At 41.6% G+C, this 19,965-nt stretch overlaps 1 protein-coding gene across 1 annotated transcript in view; it reads left to right on the forward strand.

Moving 5' to 3' along the window:
• The window catches only part of MAP1B (microtubule associated protein 1B), a 115,657-nt gene that overhangs the window by 27,143 nt on the left and 68,549 nt on the right, over nucleotides 1–19,965 (forward strand). Inside the window, exon 2 of the mRNA XM_077462495.1 lies at nucleotides 18,253–18,354. Coding sequence (XP_077318621.1) covers nucleotides 18,253–18,354 — 102 coding nt within the window. The remainder of the gene's footprint in view (nucleotides 1–18,252; nucleotides 18,355–19,965) is intronic.

The raw sequence follows: 19,965 nt of genomic DNA on the forward strand, positions 1-19,965 counted from the left end.
CCTGCAGTTTGCAGTTCTTCAGGTTTAGTCTACCTCAGTCTGGCTTTTGGATTGTACCACCTCTGGACATTGTGGGGTAAGCCTGGAAATGACCTTCAGACACTGGGATCCACTAGGCACTTTCCAGACTCAGTTCTTGTAAACTTTAGCTGCAGAGTGCTTTCCATGTTGAGTGCTGGCATTGCTCAGCGCTTGCCCTGCCTCTGAAGACTCGGTGAGTAGGCTGGTTGGGCTGAACACCAGGAGGGTCTTCATTTTATTAGTGGCCAGACACCATTATTCATCATTTCATTGCGGTTATGACGTGGAAGGGATTAATGATGTGGGTGCTGATGTCACCTGCTGGGTGGAGTGTTATGTGTTTTCTGTGCTGTTTTTCCCACCATACAGCTGAGCAGAAGCATCTCCCTCTACTGCTCCTGCCTAAAGAGCCATGTGTATCCTTGATCTTCAATCCATTCCTGCTGTTCTCCTACATTGTCTCAGGTCACCTCCAGCCATCTGTTCCTCACCTGCCACTAGTTGTCTGCGTTTTATGAGTAACTGAGGCTTGGTCTTCTTCCACCCTGAGTCTATACTGCACTGTGGCTGCAGCATGTTGGATGGGGGGGGGGGTGGCAGTTTTGCTTTGCTAAGTGGCCCAAGCTGAATTTCTACTAATGGCTCAGGGGCTGTTCGCAGTGCATATTTTAATGGTGCTGATGTCTAGGGTTTATCCCATCTTCAGAGTTCTACTTCCCTCCATTGCCAGTATAGGTTTAAAAGAGCTATCGTTTTTTTTTTATATTATTTAACTTACCAGGGGACTTGTATGCACTGGCACTATGCTTCTGAGCAGTCAATGATTATTTTAGTCTTTGTTTGTGCCAAGTAGAATAAAAAATATGAACACTGGCTGTATGAATTTGGACTTTGTGGTTTAACTGATGAAACTATATAACACAACTGTTATGATGAATAGTTATATACTTAAGTGTAGGAAAGTCTAAAATGTATATTTTAGTATCATGCCTCAATCTATACATTTTTCTTAAGCAAATAGCTTTTTTTTTATTACTTTCAAGGAAACCCCATGCCTGCACAGGGGAACATGCAAGCTCTATGCAGGTAGTGGGATTCAAACTAAAGACCCCAGTGCTTTAACGCAGAAGTGAAAACTGCTAAGCGACTGCACTGCTGTGTGAAAAGAGCCTCTAACTTGCCCTGGATGCAGACAGTTTGGTGTTTCTTGCCCCACACAAACTGGACATATCTTTTTGGCCAGTTTTCATACAGCCTTTGAATAAAGCCTTATAAACAGACACATCTTAAAGACTGATTAAAAACACTTGTATACCAATGCATGTGAGTTAACATGTCTATTACCAGTCTCTAGAGATGAACTTTGGACATGATTCTGAACCCGCCTGAGCTTTCCCACCAGGAAGCTGTCACTGTAGACAGCCAATCAATAGCCCCACAGCCACACTTATACAGGGGGCACGCTGCTGGGTGGGGAATCTCCAGTTACAGCTTCCTGGCAGGATAGCTCAGATTGGTTCAGGCTATCAGTCTCCTATTTCAGGTGCTCTTTATTATCACTATGTAAAAAAGTAATATAAAAACATCTTAGCCATATAAGAATGATACATTTTGTATTCAGTTACAATATATCTCACATTAGTTATCTAGCTACAAATGTAGCCCAAAAAAATAATTATTTGAAAACTTACAAGCATAGTAAATTCTTAAAAGCCCTATAAAAGCATATGAGCCACCTGAGCATGTTTAGTGCAATGCCCAGCTTATTTCCTCCACCCAGACAGCCCAGGTTCAGTGTACAGCCTGTCATAAGTACAACATATAAGTGTTTGCCAAAAAAAGGAAATGTTCTGTTTTTTTGGTAAAGACTCATACAATGTACTCATTTTTACAATAGGACCCCAGTATACTCTTACAGGAGTACACAGAAAAGCAATACTACAAGGGTGAAATACCATCTACAAGGTTTGGGTTTTCTGTGGGCACCAGAGCCCTGATCTTTATTTTTTGCCACAACACATAAATGTAAATCATTCATTAACTTTCCTACCATCCACATACTGCATATGTGCAGTGGCAAAGAGGATGAGCTTTAATACCCACATGCCACACATATGTTTCTATGGGTGGCAGACCTGTCTGTGCTGAGAGTGTGCTCACTGCATCCTCCCAGCACAGAAATCAAGTTGTCAAAGACTAATGTTTAGGAACTGGTGGGACCAGTTCCTGATCATGTGACCATTGTTATAGCCGACTACAGTGATCACATGACTAGGCAGACCTTCCTGCCCACAAGGGCATCCAGCAGTGACCTCTGTAGGTAATTGCTGGCTGTGCGGGCAGCCAGTGACTTCACATTATAGTGAATGGGACCAGCGGCCGCACCTAGCTGCTCCCAGTATTGCCTTCCATGATACAAAACTGTAAGAAAGAGATTAACAATACACTCCCATATAAGAAGCTGATTTATACACATAGAGGATGCCCACTCAAGTATACCAAGATATGGGACAGACGGTTATCCAATGGTGAAACTTGCACTTAAGCCTTTTATTACAAGTCATATAGCTGTTAACTAACTACCCCTAGGTATTTAGCCTGTTCTTATACTCCATAATTATGTGTGACTTCCACAATAGTATATTTGCCATATGATAAAGTATGAGCTTCAATGTGTTATGCTTAGAGTACTTCTGCTTTAATTTACACTGTGTATGTGTTTTCCTTATATTTCTCCAAAGCAATAAACATAAAATATGCAGCGCTGTGATGATTAAAAATGCGAGTTACGAAAATATAAAAATTATACAAAAGTCCCTCCGTGTTAAACAAAAAAGTCCAATGTTCTCACTCAGTGCATAAAAAGGTGTCCGACCATCATAAGGATTGAAGGCTTACCAGAATTTGTGGCTACACAATTAAGTGCAGCAAACATGCATTTTCATGTGAATTGAGAAGGGTAGGATTTCAGAGCCAGAACACCACGCCGCCACAGTGTGAGTTTAGTGGCATGATATATTTGTAGCGCCACCCCCCCCCGAAGGAGCTGCTTGGTAAATTTGGGTTCTCTGATCTCCGCCTCAACCCCAAAAATGACTGCAGCCTCTCCGGCACACCTGGTTAAATTAAATTACTGCAAACACATTTAAAGACACATGTGGAAAATACTGTTATCCTGGCTGTGGATAATCACCAAAAACAGACACACACCTGGTAGTGATAAACAAATTTAATATATTATCACGGTTTAAAGCATATGGAAGCTTACAGCACTGTTAAACCTTTCTGCAAAGAATAAATACATTAGAAAAGACAACCTTCAATACTTAGCAACTGTAAATTTAGAAAAGATCAGTAATCTATATGCCCATTACATAGACGCTGAGAGGGAGGAAAGATCTATCAACTTCTCAGCTCCTTCTGGGCCACAAACACCATTGAAAGTAACAATACAAAAAGAAGAAATGGGTTAGCAGGTACAATAAGCACAGTTCTGTAATGTTACAGGTCCTGAGTTTAAGGGTACTAGTGTCTTATGCTAGCAAACATTGGGGCCCTTTGTAAAGAGAGTAGGTTTATTCAATCAAAAGTGAGTAATCCTCTAGGGAATCCTGTTAGGTAGTGGTTTGTAAGATCAGAATGGCTAAAAGTGGCAGCTCCAAACAAGCATCCTCTGACAGTAGAAAGGAGAATAGGTGTCTGCATGCAGTGTCTGTACTGTGCTAAGAAAGATGTTGGGTTTACACCCACTCACCAATCCTCTGGGTGGTAACACAACGCAAGTCCCAAATGGTGGTTCAGGTTTCTGGCAAAGTTGTAAGGCACTGGATCACTTCCTGTTGGCCAGTCAGGATGGCTGGTAGCTGAACTGGCAGGGTGATGGGACAACGGCTAACAGGACACCTGGGTGGGTCTTGTGATCCCTGAATCAGTGTGTGGGCTGTCTCCGCTGGGCTAGATGGAGCTGAGTTGCTGAGCCGGGTCCCTGGGCTGAACGGTGGAGGACCGTATGCGTGACACTGTTCCTGGCTCCTTTATCCTCAGTCACTTGACAGCAGTCTCAGGAAAGTGTGTGTGTGTCTCTCTCTCAGATGCTGGCAGACAGTGTGTCTCTCTCTCTCAAGTGGAGTTCTACTACACAGTCTCGTCACCTCACCACTCCTGTCCTCTATCCCCTTCCCTCACGGTAACTCTCCCCAGTAGTCTCAAGAGAAACATGGCTTTCTCTCCCTCTGTTGGATCACACAGTCCTTGGTGTCAGTGTGTGTCTCTCCCCTCAATCATATGCTGGTACTTCAGACCGCTCTCCTCAAACAGCCCTCCTCAGATCTTCTGTCAGCATTTTCTCTGTAGTGCTGTGTGGAAAACCTGTCACTCGCTTTTCTCTCACCTCAGCAGTTCCCTCTCCTCATTTAGCTCAGCATTTACTGAAACTCCCCTTTTTCCCAGTGTGCTTTGTGTCTCTGAGTTTTCTGGGAGGACAAGTCAGCATCTCTCTGTCTACAGCTTGCGGCCAAAAGGAGACATTGCATAACAACATGCCTGCTACATATTGTTTTTATGCAATTGTACCTGTTTCATTGTATGTCCTTTTAATAAATACTACACTATGGGGCATATCCCTTGTTTATGGCCTTTGGTATTTTGGGACATAAGAATGGAGCTCTACCCTATGAAGTGAGATAATATGAGAGGAAATCCTTGCACTAAAACCTGTGGACTGCATTGGGGTGAAAGCTGGTGGAGGCTGGTGATCAGCAGTTGCACTTATAATTTATGCATGGAGCGTTACTCACCTGGGTGTAATTTATCAGAGTGGTAACAATATTACACCATATTCATTTGTTTTTCTTTTTCTGGAGTTCCCGAAATAAGGATAAAAGGAGAGGATTCATCATACTCCACATAAGTGGAATTTTTAAAGTATGGTTGCTGCACTTATTTGTGTAGCCATGAGGAGATTCGGATTTTGTGGGAATTTTTATGGGAATTTTAGCTCTCGTGATTGTCTGGCAACCATTCAAGGGTACACCCTTTATCGCAGGGATAAAGAGGGTAAAAAGGGGGAGAGGTATGCCTATATATCAAGAATAATGTACAAGTGAATGTGAAAGATGACATCACTAAGGGAGCTAGGGAGGAGCTGGAATCCTTTTGGGTAGAGCTCCAAAAGGATGAAGCTAAGGGGAAAATACTGGGAGTATGCTATAGGCCCCCGAACCTGAGGAAAGAGGGGGAGGTGGACCTCCAATCACAATTTCGGAGAGAACCACACATTCGTCTAAGGCACACTAGTTCCTACAAGTCTTGCAAGACAATTTCATGGGTCAGATGATAGATGCACCAACTAGAAATAAAGCGTTGCTAGATCTACTGATTACCATTTACCAACAATACAGACCTGATCATGGATGTGGAAATACGGAGCAATTTAGGAAACAGTAATCACAGGTCAATTGGCTTCAGTATAAATCACACAAATAGGAAACATAAGGGAAATACAAAGACACTGAATTTCAAAAGAGCCAACTTCCCTAAACTATGAACCTTACTAGAAGATATAAATTGGGATAAAATCTAAGGAACAAAGAACATGGAGGAGAGATGGGTTGGCTTTAAGAACATAATAAACAGGGGAATCAGCCAGTGCATTCCATTGGGTAATAAATTTATAAGAGCGAACAAAAGTCCTGGATGGCTTAATGCCAATGTAAAAATGCAAATAAAAGCAAAAGGCCTTCAAAAAAATTCAAGGTTGAGGGATCATCATCAGCATTCAAACTTTATAAAGAATGCAACAAGCAATGTAAGGGTGCAATTAGGGCAGCTAAGATAGAACACGAAAGACACATATCGGAGGAGAGCAAAAAAATCCCAAGAAATTCTTTAAGTATGTAAACAGTAAAAAAGGGAGGACAGACCATTTTTGCCCCATAAAGAATGAGGAAGGACATCTGGTTACAAAGGATGGGGAGATGGTGAATGTATTAAATGTATTCTTCTCCTCAGTCTTCACAAGGGAATCAGGGGGCTTCCGTAACCAAAACTGCAGTGTTTATCCTTGTGACACATCACAGGAAGCACCCTCATGGCTAAAAGAGGACAGACAATATTCAAAAAGGGCCCAAAATACATCCCTGAGAATTACAGACCAGTTAGCCTAACATCAATAGTATGTAAACTCTAAGCCCTTGTACACACGGTCGGAGATCCCGACGGAATGTGTCCGATCGGAGCGTTTTGTCGGATATTCCGACTGTGTGTGGTCTCCATCGGACTGTTTCCGTCGGAGTATCCGACGGACCAAGTTTTCCAACTTGTTGGTAAAATTTTCCGACAAAATGCTCCGATCAGACATACTCCGATCATGTGTAGAGAATTCCGATCGGACAAAGTGCCACGTATGCTCAGATCAAATTCCTACACCAAAGCTATTGGCTGCTAGCGTGAACATAGTCCCGTCATAACGAATTAACGTCATCACGTCAGATTTTCCGACAACTTTGTCCGACCGTGTGTATGCAACAGTTTCGGACAAAATCCGATGGATTTGGTTGTCGGAATCTCCGACCGTGTGTACAAGGGCTTAGGGGGGATGATAAGGGATTATATACAAGATTTTAGTAATGAAAACAGTATCTTTAGCAGTAATCTGCATCTATTCATGAAGAATGGTTCTTGCCAAACCAATCTATTAACCTTCTATGAGGAGGTAAGTTGCCATTTAGATAAAAGAAGGCCCGTAGACTTGGTGTATCTGGATTTTGCAAAAGCATTTTACACAGTGCCCATAAACATTTACTGTGCAAAATAAAACTGGCTACAAGGGCTTCAGAGGGTGGTGTAAATGGGGAATACTCAGAATGCTCAGGGGTGGGTAGTGGGGTCCTCCAGGGTTCTGTGCTGGGACCAATCCTATTTAATTTGTTCATAAATGACCTGAAGGATGGGGTAAACAGTTCAATCTCTGTATTTGCAGACAATACTAAGCTAAGCAGGGCAATAACTTCTCCGCAGGATGCGGAAACCTTGCAAGAAGATCTGAACAAATGAATGGGATACATAGCAAATTATGTTTAATGTAGAAAAATGTAAAATAATGCATTTGGGTAGCAAAAATATGAATGCAATCGATACACTAGGGCAGTGATGGCAAACCTTGGCACCCCAGATGTTTTGGAACTACATTTCCCATGATGCAAAACTACACTGTACAGTGCATGAGCATCAAGGGAAATGTTTAGTTTCCAAAACATTAGTTCCAAAACAGTCGAATCGGTGCCAATGTTTGCCATCACTGCACTAGGGGGAGAACCTCTGGGGAAATCTAGGATGGAAAAGGACATGGGGGTCCTGGTAGATCATAGACTCAGCAATGGCTAACAAAGCAAACAGAATATTGGCATGCATTAAAGAAGGGATTAACTCCATGGATAAAGCGATAATTCTTCCACTCTACAAGACTCTGGCCCAGCCGCATCTGGAGTATGCTGTCCAGTTCTGGGCACCAGTCCTCAGGAAGGATGTACTGGAAATGGAGCAAGTACAAAGAAGGGCAGCAAAGCTAATAAAGGGTCTGGAGGACATTGGTTATGAAGAAAGGTTGCGAGCACTGAACTTTTTCTCTCTGGAGAAGAGACGCTTGAGAGGAGATATGACTTAATTTTACAAATACCATACTGGTGACCCCACAATAGGGATAAAACTTTTTTGTGGAATGGAGTTTAACAAGACATGTGGCCACTCATTAAATTTAAAAGAAAAGAGGTTTAACCTTAAACTATGTAGAGGGTTCTTTACTGCAAGGATGTGGAATGCCCTTCCACTGGTGGTAGCCTCAACGGGAGCATCGATAGTTTCAAAAAGCTATTAGATAAGCACCTGAACGACTGCAACATACAGGGATATACAATGTAATGCTGACATATAATCACACATATTGTTTGGACTTAATGGACTTTTTTCAACCTCACCTACTATGTAACTATGTAAAAATTTTGGTACGCTTTCAATCCTTATGGTGGTCAGACACCTTCTTTTGCACTTACTGAGTGGGAGCATTGGACTTTTTTGTTTAACACAGAAGGACTTTTTTTATATTGTTTACGTTTATGTAACTTACGTTTATAATCATCACATCGCTGCATATTTTATGTTTATTGAGGATTGGATATATTGCCTTTTTTTGCTAGCAGCTGTTGTTTCATTATATTTTTCTGTTTAGCGCTCACTTTATTTTTTCAGTTTCCTTATATTTCTGCACTGGATACTTGTACCATATACGTTCTTGTAATAATGTTGTGTTTTCCAATTTAAAAAACTGACCACATTCAGAACTATATCTATTTTCCATTGAAAAGGAATGTAAATCGTTCAAATTATGTGTTGAGATGAACATGTAAAAAATGTTCTCGATGTAAAAAATATTATCAAGTATTACCAGTGTGTATTAATGCTTTTTTGAGCTTTACGGGAGAAGTCATATTGTTCATTACATGCTGGGACTCTGTTTCCTGCTTTGAAGTCCGACACAGTGGTTGTGCTCTACTGCTCCTTCTCACAATGCCAATCTAATAGGCTGGCTTTCTCACTAAATACAATGTACTCACTCTGCAGCTGATAGATAAGCACTTGTTAAAGTGGTTGTAAACCCTTACAAACCACTTTGACCTACAGGTAAGCCTTAATCTAGGCTTACCTGTAGGTCCAAGAAATATATCTCCTAAACCTATACGGTTTAGGAGATATTTGCCCGAAGACAGGCACCGCTGTCCACGGCGCATGCGCCGTAGACAGCGACGCGCAGGCGCACTGAGCGCGGCATTTCCAACAATGGAGCTGCCGCGCGTGTCGGCTCCCGTGCGCATGCGCGGGAGTGACGTCATCGCGGCTCCACCGAATGACAGCGGCGGAGCTGCGAGACCCCACTGAAAAGATGGATCCCCCGGACTACAGGGGACAGCGGTGACATCGCTGGCTCCTGTGTCAGGTAAGTGACACATAATGGGCTACTATGTGATGCATAGTAGCCCATTATGCTTTGCCTTTGCAGGGAATGAAGGAGGAAGTAAACCCATCAGGGTTTACTTCCTCTTTAAAGGCTAAGTTCTCTTTAAAAAAAAAAGAATAAATGCACATATTTTTGCAGGAAAAAAAATCGTCATTTATTATTTTTTACAAATAAGTCTGTAAAGCATTGCAACCACAATAAATGGACCACCAACTCTATATCTCCTTACTTTAAGTTAGAGACTTGGAGGAAGAGTCATTGGACTATGAGAGTGGTGATCCCTGCATTTGTATTCCACTGAGAAATATAAGGCCATCTGCTGAGCTGGAAGATTAACTTGTAGCTCAATCATTCACAGATCTCTGTATGGGCCGAGTTTAGAAGAGTCACAACGGTTACAAAACGGTTACAAAAGTTACAGCTGCGATGAGGGAGAAGAACTCCTTCCCACTGTCCCTGGTGGGGAGGTTGCTTAGCAACATATTAGATGTTACACCCTAAGTACAGAGTAACATGTTGCAAAATGTAGAGTCAACTTTTAAGCAAAAACGTTGAATTCATAAGAGTCAAACACTTTAAAGTGAATCACTCAGGTGCCACCTCTGTAAAATTCATTAGAAAAGAATAAAAGAAACCTTAACCTTATCTTAAAAAAATTGATTTTATTGAACATCGATACCTAGGAATAGACAATTTAAAATGATAAAAAAAAGTTATCGTCCATTAACGACCATGCAATGGCCAGAAGACTGGCACTTGTTGACTAGCGACCCAACCCTTTGCAAGTATATCAAGGACCATCCAGAAATTTCTTTTAAAAAATTAGGGTCCATTAGGGATGACCTGGTTAAAAGCTACTACACTAGACATACAGACCAACAAGAGGACAGAATGAGGAAATTTAGATGTGGCTTATGTAATTATTGTGATTTGGCTTCCCAGTGGACACGTTCACTCATTAAAACATCATGTCACTAAAGGGATTATATATATTATTTTGTACCAATGTGGTGCCTTCTACGTTGGCAAGACCATAAGGCCGTTTTGGAAGCGTATGAAGGACCACATGTACTATGCCAAAGCTGGGATTTTAAATACCCCCATAGGACATCATATAGCATTTAAGCACAATTATTATCCCTATGTCTTTCAAATTGCAGCATTGGATAGGGTCCATGAGGACCCCCGAGGGGGAATTTTGATCAGAGGGTTCTGTGTAGGGAGGCTAAATGGATCTTTGACTTGAAGGATACAGAAATACCTGGTTTGAATGATGTTCTAAGCTTTAGATCTTTTCTATGAAATTTCTACCTGTAACTAGATGGCGCTGATTTGCTGAGCAGGGTCCCTGGGCTGAACGGTGGAGGACCGTATGGGTGACACTCTGTGGCATTCCACTTTTCTCTTTCTGTATTTTCAGTTTTTACATTATTATTATTTTTTCTTTGAAATATTTTGTTTCCTTTTTCTTTTGTTTATTTATTTGCATATTTTATTACCCTCCTTTCCCTTTTCTATGCAGGTCCTGTCTATAGAGGCTTAACCACTATGGTGGATCGAAGTATATTGATAAGCCTCTACTGATAATGTTAACCTCAAATGTACAGTGAGGTAAAATAATTACAATATGATAGTTCATTGGTTTGCGTTTATATTTGTCTATTCTGGTTAATATGTTTCTGTTTGGAAGATAAAGGTCAATATACAAAATGAATCCCAATGCAATCAGAGCTATATTGAGAAATATGGACATGTTTTTACGTTGTTATTCCCTTTTTTCAGATTTTTATTTAATGATTCTTGTGGATCTGGCTTATGTTGTTGAATTGCACGCATCGTATATGTGATGGCAGCTGCTGGCCTGTAGGGGGAAATGGTCATCTATTGTTTCCCCCTGTTTTGTCTCCCCTTATGGGGAGATAGTGATGTGATTATGGGCCTGGGATTGATGGGGGCCTATCCCTCGACCAGGGCTTTGCAGGCATACATATGAAAGGTGGCCATGCCCTATAGTGCCACTGTGTGGGCTGCCTCTATTGGAATGGTTTTCCCTGTAATGCCAATGGGCGCATGCGACATATAGTGCCACATCATTGAAGTAGGAAGATTTGTACGGCTGCCTAGTAAACACCTTAAGGGCGGCATAGTGGTGTAGTGGTTAGCACTCTCACCTAGCAGTAAAAAGGGTAGCTGGTTCAAATCCCAACCATGACACTACCTGCCTGGAGTTTGCATGTTCTCCCTATGCCTGCATGGGTTTCCTCCCACACTCCAAAGACATGCAGGTAGGTTAATTGGCTTCTGTCCAAAATTGGCCCTAGTATATGAATGGGGACCTTGGATTGTGGGCTCCTTGAGGGTAGGGACCAATGTGAGTGTGCAATGTACAAGGATAGGGGTAGACACTCACTCAGGTGGAACTGGATGGACTAGTGTCTTTATGACATCATGTGATTGTGTTGTGACATCATCACTTGTGGGCAGCAGCTTGCAATGGCACCAATTAGGACACACACAGATGTGTGTATGTATAGGGTGCATACTTACCCTCCAATGGATGGCATATGGATAAATATGTTGTGGAATCATGTGTTCTTCTATTCGATGTAGTGAGACCTGTTTCAATACCCCCCAATGTGTGTACCGAGGAAAAGCGATCCTGCAAAATGCATTGACGTACAGGGGCTCACGCATGTTTTTTGATGCCATACTGTTGAAGAATCATTCCTTTTCTTGGGAGTATGTAACGTCCGTCTCTTCTGGCTATTGCATGGCCATCAATGGACAATATCTTTTTTATAATTTTAGATTGTCTATGCCAGCGTATCTATGTTCAATAAAATAATATTTTTTTAAATAATACATTGTTGTTCCAATCTGCTTCCAAAGTCTGACCTAGAGGGTTTCTTTTTTTAATTTTCTCCCTCCAGTGATATAATTAAAAATCTCCATATGGGGCAAATTTATAAAGCAGTGAATTTGACATGTACAATATATTCTGTCCAGGTAAATTGTTCTAATGCATGTGTGCAGAGAAGGATTAACCACCTGGGAATGTTTGGTGAATGTCACATTTACTGCTTTAAAAATATACTCCTACCATAGCAAAAATCTAAAATAACAAATATTTGAAAAGGTCACTTTCTAAATTACTTTAAAAAGGAGCTCCAGCCCACCCACTGGAAAATTAAAGGTCAGCAGCTGCACATTGTAGCTGCTGACTTTTAATATTAGGACACTTACCTGTCCTGGAATCCAGCGATATTGGCACCCCAGCCAATGATTTAATTCTGCCTTCCAGTTTCACAGCCGATTCCCTACTGTGCATGTACGAAGCGAGCTGCGCTTTCTGAATGGCCGGGTGGCCAGGAAGGAGGAGGGGGCGGAACTTCTAATGTACCTCACCATGGTGAGGTCCGACGGAAGTGGGGAGGGTTACCTGTCAAAAACAGGTACCCACTACCTCCACCGGAGGAGACAGATAAGTGAAGCTTCCACTTCTGGGTGGACCGTCGCTTTAAGGAAAATATTTGTGCTCACTAAACCCTACTTTGCCTTTAAGGCTGGGTTCACACCGCTGCGGGGGGAGAACCGGATGTGATTCGCACAGCAAATCACATCCGATCTCCGTAGCGCTGCGAGTTCAGCCATACAGATAGTATGGCTGAACTCGCAGCGGTCCCGCAGCAAACTCGCACGGGACCCTTTTTTGGGTCCGCAACGGAATCGGATCGCATGGGGGTTCACACCATGCGATCCGATTCCTGTGCGAGTCGGCAGATCGCACTGCGATATGCCGACGGATCTGGGGGTGTCATTAACATAACATTGACACCCCCAGCCGTCCGCATAGGGCAGTGTGAACTGCCGGCGGGAGGTATGCGATGCGGGAAAACGCCGCGGATTTGCGGCGTTCCCGCATCGCAGCAATGTGAACCTAGCCTAAAGCTTAATTCTACAGCCTCTATTAGAGAATGCTTTGCATTTTCTAAATGAATGTAAATTGTTTTCTGACTGGAAAAAGTGGAGAGTGTGACATTGCCACCCCGCCTCTCCACCTCATCCAATCAGGAAACCCTTTGCATTTAATCTGACACCATATGATAACAATGCAGCAGGGCAGCTGCTTGGCGCAGAACCCAGAAGCAAATAGAGATGATTGGAGTAGCAGTCTCTACTTCAGTGATTTCCAACTTTCAGGGACATTGGCCAGGTATGTCATATACTTTGTTACATTGGTCTAAGCTGGAATTTGTAACGTAAAGGTATTCTTTAACTAGAAAAAATGCTTAAGGAAGCAAAGGCTTAATTTTCACTGATGAGTGTTAAGTACTGAATATAAACCTAATTTCTGTACACAACCTAATTGCCATACACTGACATCATGGTACATCCATGGGGAATTGAACAGGTTTCTTAGGAACATGCATATAAGTCTTGTAGTAAAAACAGTCTTGGGTGAATTACTAACATCAGCTTCATTAGTAAATTTAAAGTAATGCAAACATTTATTTTATATGACTCTACACATTCAAAAATATTGTGTCTTGATAAATGCATGTAGTTATTACATAGTTACATAGTTAGGTTGAAAAAAGTCCATCTATTTCAACCAATAGAAAATAATAAATAAACAGAAAACCTCCATGTGCGCAATCCTACACACAGGTGATTCAGAAGAAGGCAAAAACCCCGTTGACGCATGATCCAATTTGCGCCAGTGGGAAAATTCTTCCTGATTCCCCAAAGGCAATCACATTTTCCCTGGATCAACAATCCCTGATGTTATTAGCTATAAATGTTATATATTGTTCATTTAGGAATGTGTCCGACTTTTTTTCAAAACAATCTACTGAGCTGGCCACAAATAGTTACTGAAAGAGCCTATTCTACATTTTCACAGTTACTGTGATCTCCAGGGACTTTGCTTACTCATCAGCTGAGATAGCAGTGGGAGCGATTGGCTCCCACTGCTGTCATTCACAGTCACTGAGCCAATAAGAGAGAGAGGAGGCAGGGCCAAGTCATGGCCCTGTGTTAGTGGACACACAGAGCTACAGCTTGTGAGCGAGCCTGCTTGGGTGCCCCATTGCAAGCTGCCTGCTCTAGGGGCACTCAGCAGGAGGGAGGGGCCAGGAGCACCAGCGAGGGACCCAAGAGCAAGTTCTGTTCAAAACTTTTTTTAGAGGGACTTTAACATTACTTTAAAGTGAATAACTCTACACAAAGTTAACTATATGGACCACCCATGTATTTATGCAAAGGGATCATATCCCCCCTCAAGGTATACATGGACCCTTACTTTGCAAAACCACCTATTCTGTTTAAAAAAGGAATGCAAGGCAAACATACAGTATGTGTATGTGTGCGTGTGTGTGTGTATATATATATATATATATATATATATATATATATATATCACATCACATATCACATCACCAGCTTAGTCTCTAAATACCAACCTACTCGTCCTCTTCGTTCCTCTCAAGACCTCCTGCTCTCTAGCTCCCTCATCACCTCCTCCCATACTCGCCTCCAGGACTTTTCCAAAGCCTCCCCAATCCTATGGAATGCCCTACCCCAATCTGTCCGCTTATCTCCTACTTTATTAGCTTTTAGACGATCCCTGAAAACCCTTCTCTTCAGAGAAGCCTACCCCACCCACACCTAACTGTATTTTCATCTTCTCCATCAGCTCACCCCCCACAGTTATTACCTTTTGTTTCAACTTGACCCTCCCTTCTAGATTGTAAGCTCTAACGAGCAGGGCCCTCTGATCCCTCCTGTATTGATTTGTATTGTAAGTGTACTGTCTGCCCTCATATTGTAAAGCACTGCGCAAACTGTTGGCGCTATATAAATCCTGAATAATAATAATATATATATATATATATATATATATATATATATATATATATCATTCTTTGAGTTAAGCTTTCATTTGAAAAGGGCCTCAGTTCTCTAGCGCTACACACTCTTCCATCATTTTGCGATTAATACTTCAGGAAATGTTTATCTCTGGAATAAAAAGTTCTAGACTGCAATTCATAATATTATAAAGCCCTGCATGACACTTGCAACATGGGCTTATGCCCGTTCCACCACCTAAAAAAAAAATGTCAGTCAAAACATTGAAAGTATTATACATTAGGAGAAAAGGAAAACATACTCACATTATACCCCAACTTCCAATGTGATCCTCAGCTTCAGCTAAGGATCCCACCCAGAACACATTCCTGGACATTGTCATAGCATCTTCTTGTGATGTCATCACCGCCTTTGTGAGCACACTGGAAGCGTTGGATGTTAGGTAGTATTTATCCTTATTTTCTCCTAATGTTTAATCATTTTAACACTTTTATAGAGGCATTGTCAGATCTCAAAATGTATTAAGCCAGAAAGCTCCTGCAATAAAAGGCAGAAGATACTCACCTTTCCAGCAACATGATTTTCCTCTTAAGTATTTCACACTTCCGGAAGGGTTGGAAGACTGTGTCCCCTGCTATATGCTGGTTTCTACCTCTGACCCCAATTGTCACTGCTGAGTTCTGCACAAAAGAACCAGTGTGCAGCCGGAAACCTTCTGGCATAAGACATTTAAGTGGTTGTAAACCTCAGACATGAAATATGAACAAAGAATATTCTTCTATAGTGTGTACTTAAAGCAGAGTTCCACCCACTTTTTTATCTGCACATCATTTGCTCCTGAACTGACCATAATAACTGCATTGGGCATTTTTTTTTCACATTGCTTACCTTGTTTCCAAGGCTTTCTTCATCTCTTCCTGCTTCCCCCCTCCGTGGCAAAGTACATAATTTCCTGTGGCGCACTGGCTCCTGGGAGATGTGTGTGATGATTCCCAGGAGTCGGTGGGCATAGTGAGATGATTAACTTGGTTGCCATAACAATGGGGGTGCACTTCCTACTACGCCACCCATTGTGATGGTAACCAGAGACGTTTCCTGCGCTGCGCTATGTGTTTGATGCGCATGCGTGAGATCGGTAAGTGCATTCTGGGTAGCCAGCAGCAACTTATCCCATAAAAGAATCCAAGTGGGCTTCACATGCCCACAAGCAAAATGGAAGCTTGCAACAAAGAAAAAAAACATTTTTAAAAGGTTAGTTAAAAAAAAAAAGAAATACAGCGGCAGTTCTACTGAAAATATTGATTCGAAAATGAGACTAAGAACATCAAAACAGGTGCATTCAAAAAAAGAAAAAAAAAATGGCAGTGGCATTCCACTTTAAGTGACAACTGTACAATTGTAATTGAGTGTCTCAATTAAGAGCACTATGGGGGTTATTTACTAAAGGAAAATCCACTTTGCACTGAAAGTGCACTTGGAAGTAACGTCGCTGTAGATTCGAGGGGGACATGCAAGGAAAATAAAAAACAGCATTTTAGCTTGCACATGACTGGATGATAAAATCAGCAGAGCTTCCCCTCATTTCAGATCTACCCCTCAGATTTAGAGAGACTGCACTTCCAAGTGCACTTGCAGTGCAAAGTGGATTTGCCTTTTGTAAATAACCCCCTATGTGTAATTTCTGTCTGCTGCTTCCTTCCTCTGCTATCAGCATGAGTCACTCCTGACAAATTTTCCTGATACCAAGAGAAAAATGATGACGGGAGGGAGCTCCAGCTGATTGACAGTCTCAGTTCTGTTCTTGTGTTCTGCGTGAAGGGTGTGTGCGTCCCTTCCCTCCAGTCTCTCCTCTGCAGAGTGTAACTTTAGCTCTCTACTCATTTTTTCTGACTGCTCAGACAAGCTTTTTAAATGCAGAACTTTAATTGGATGCATAGAAAAGAAGACTGCAGATAAACAGGTGCAACTTATATAGGAGCGTTTGTTTCATCTCTGTGTATTACCTGAGGCCAGACACTTCAGTGGATTGTATGTAACAGGGTGGGATCAGGGCACCCCAAATCCACCCTTTTTTCAAACCTATTAGAGTCTCACTCAGGCTCTAATCAGGTGCTTAAAAAAAACACCCCCTCCCACGCTGCCATAGGAGTCTATGCATGGATAGGGAGGCGACAGCATGGATTGTGGGGGGCGGCGCCCATGCACCCACAATGCATGGGCCGCCCCTGCAAAGAGCTTCAGCTTGGCTCCGCCCCCACTCTCTCCTCATTGACTCACTGGCTGTTATTGAGATGGGGCTCAGGTGAGTATTAAGGAGGCTGTGGGGAGCAAGCACACAGGAGGTTTTTTTTTACCTTTATGAATAGAATGCATGAAGGTAAAAAAACCTTTAGCCTTTACAACCACTTTAAGGGTTGCTTTAGTATAATATAAAATTAAGCAGGTGTGGCCCTCAGCAGACCCACGTAGCCTCTTGGAGATCAATTCACCTCAGGTTATCCCACTGTTTCATTTGAGTTTTACATGCTGCTGTGGACTAGAGGACACCAGAAGTACAGAATATACAGACATTTGTTGTTATCAAGTGCTAACTAACCATAAGGATGAATGACTGAGTTAAGGAGACATAGATATTAAATCAATTAGCAAGCCATTTCTGATGTAATAGAGAGTGATAATGAGGCTCCCGAACAGCCAGGGGCACTCATTATTGCACAGTAAGATTTTCTGAGCGTTGGAAAATCTCCCTTTGATTAAGGCCTATCTGTCTCTCTTATATGGGAAGAGTTAATGTGTATGTAAAATCTATGTGTTTTTAAAATTGGATTAAGTAGGGAATGGATATTTATTTTTTATGGGTATTTATTTATGTATGTATTTTGCATCCCATTGGGGAGATTTTCCTTCACTTCCTTTTCCATAGACACACAACACAAAATCTGGATTTTTCTCTCACTTTCTGTTTTAATGATAATGGTCACTAGTACATTAAGAGAGGGTGAATCTAACCAGTGGAGGCATAAAAAAAACCTTAGATGGGTTATAACCCCCCTCAACTCTCAAACAAAAAAAGAAAATGTTTGGCTTTATACTGTGCATATCCAAATGTCAGTGGATTGCCTGGTCCACTTATGGCCGCCATCATCACGTTCCACAACAAATCCTAGCTGATAGACAAGCACAACTTTATTAATTGATACTAAAAAGCAATTGCTTTAGAAGTACCCGTTCCGGCATGTGTTAATCTTTATGATTTAAAGGATATGTTTGAATTGTTCTTTTGAAAACATAGCTTGACCTACTGAAATATATTTTTTAGCTATTGATTTACCATAATGCATTTCATTTTGCAGGTATCCGATCATGGGACACAAAGCTCACTGAATGCAACTTAGACCAAGAATTGAAACTGTTTGTATCCCGACACTCTGCTAGATTTTCTCCGGAAGTTAGAGGTGAGCTATCAAAATTTTGGTTTATTTTTATCTGTATGTTTAGGATTATGCATATAGTAGCTTTGTGAATGTACATGCGTCTTCTTACTGTATAAAGGACTAAACTATTTTGGGTAAAGTAACCTTTTCAAGGTAAAATGATTTCTGACTGAGGCTGTAAAACTGAACCTCCCATGCAGTTGGTAGATTACAACCCAATTACAGGTAACCCTTCCTTCTGTTTACTATCACACCACTCTTGTAGCAACTCCTGCTGCCTTTACTTTATTAAACCTATAAGGATTAAACGTATACAGGTCCTTTTCCTGTTCTGGTCTTTGGAGAAAACAACTCAACATGGCTCCATTCTCTTTCTAAAATTAGGGCAGTAATCCCGGGGTGGGTTGAATGACGTAGGGCACCATTGGGCCCAGAAGTGGACCAGCACTTTAAATTTGAATTGGTGAGTGTGCAAGGGGCCAGAACCAGAGATAGGGGGAATATTACAGTGAGAGCTAATTTAAAAATAAAATAAAAGCTACGGGCAATAGATTTTGGACATTTTATTATAAATTGGAGTTGGGATTCACTTTTTATCACTTTGTTTTTGGCATCAAAGTGCATACAACCTTAATGTCCCTAATAATCGCCCACAAACAGGAAGTGAGGGAAAATCTTACTCATCTGGCACAAATAGCAATAAAACCCATTCCTCACTATGTTCTTATTGCATCCTTAGGGACATTTATATTAAATTCCTGTTCTGTCACAGGCACAGAAATAAAAAGTTTAAACTCTCTATTGCTCTATCCAGAACTAGAAAAAGTTTTGGCTGGTGTTAGCCTTTAAGATCTGTGTTTAAAACTGCCAGATGAGCTGAAGGGTGCTTTAGGAGATTTAATAAAGCAGCTAAAACCTAAGGGTTGATTCCTGCTTCAGTGGAGAGCTCTGTTTTTCTGCATAAGAAAAACACAACTCCCCACAAGGGCACGAAGAAAGCAGTGGTTTTGTTTGTGCCTCGCTGGCACTTCCTCGCAGCTGTCAGCTGCGGGGCAGAGTTGTGCAGAAAAATGCAACACATCTGCATTTTTTTTTTGCACCGTTCCGCAGGTCTCTGTCTCTGTGCCACCCTGCGTTTTTATGCTGAGTTGCCATGCTAAGAAATTAATGTCACTTTGTGACATTCCAATAAAGTTTGGGGAAAAAAGGGGGATACAGTGCCCTGTGTTGTAAAAATGCAAGTCATGGCCCCCTTTGCTGGCACTTCAATCACTACCTGCAGAAAACGATGTTCTTCTCTGCAGCTAGTGTGAACCTACCTTTACTGAAACCTTTATAAATTCTTGCTGTGCACATTGCTCCTCAGGATAGCATTTGCAAGTTAAAGTTTCTATAATAAAGGCCTAAAGATACCCATATGAAGAAAAATTGGCAGCATACCATCACGATATGGAGATGCCAACAGCTGCTATGATTAAGCATTAGCTCATGAGTGTTAACAACAGCTCCAGCAACTCTGTCTTTGTGCTGTCTTCCTTTGACATGAGGAATAAGGGATTTAGCATCTCCATATTTTGGTGTGCCACCAATTTATCTTCATATGACTGTTTCACAGCAGCCAGCTGTGGTGTG

This window comes from Lithobates pipiens, unplaced genomic scaffold (assembly GCF_037356315.1).
Source record: "Lithobates pipiens isolate NorthernLeopardFrog02 unplaced genomic scaffold, aLitPip1_a1.2 Scaffold_3, whole genome shotgun sequence".
NCBI lineage: Eukaryota > Metazoa > Chordata > Amphibia > Anura > Ranidae > Lithobates > Lithobates pipiens.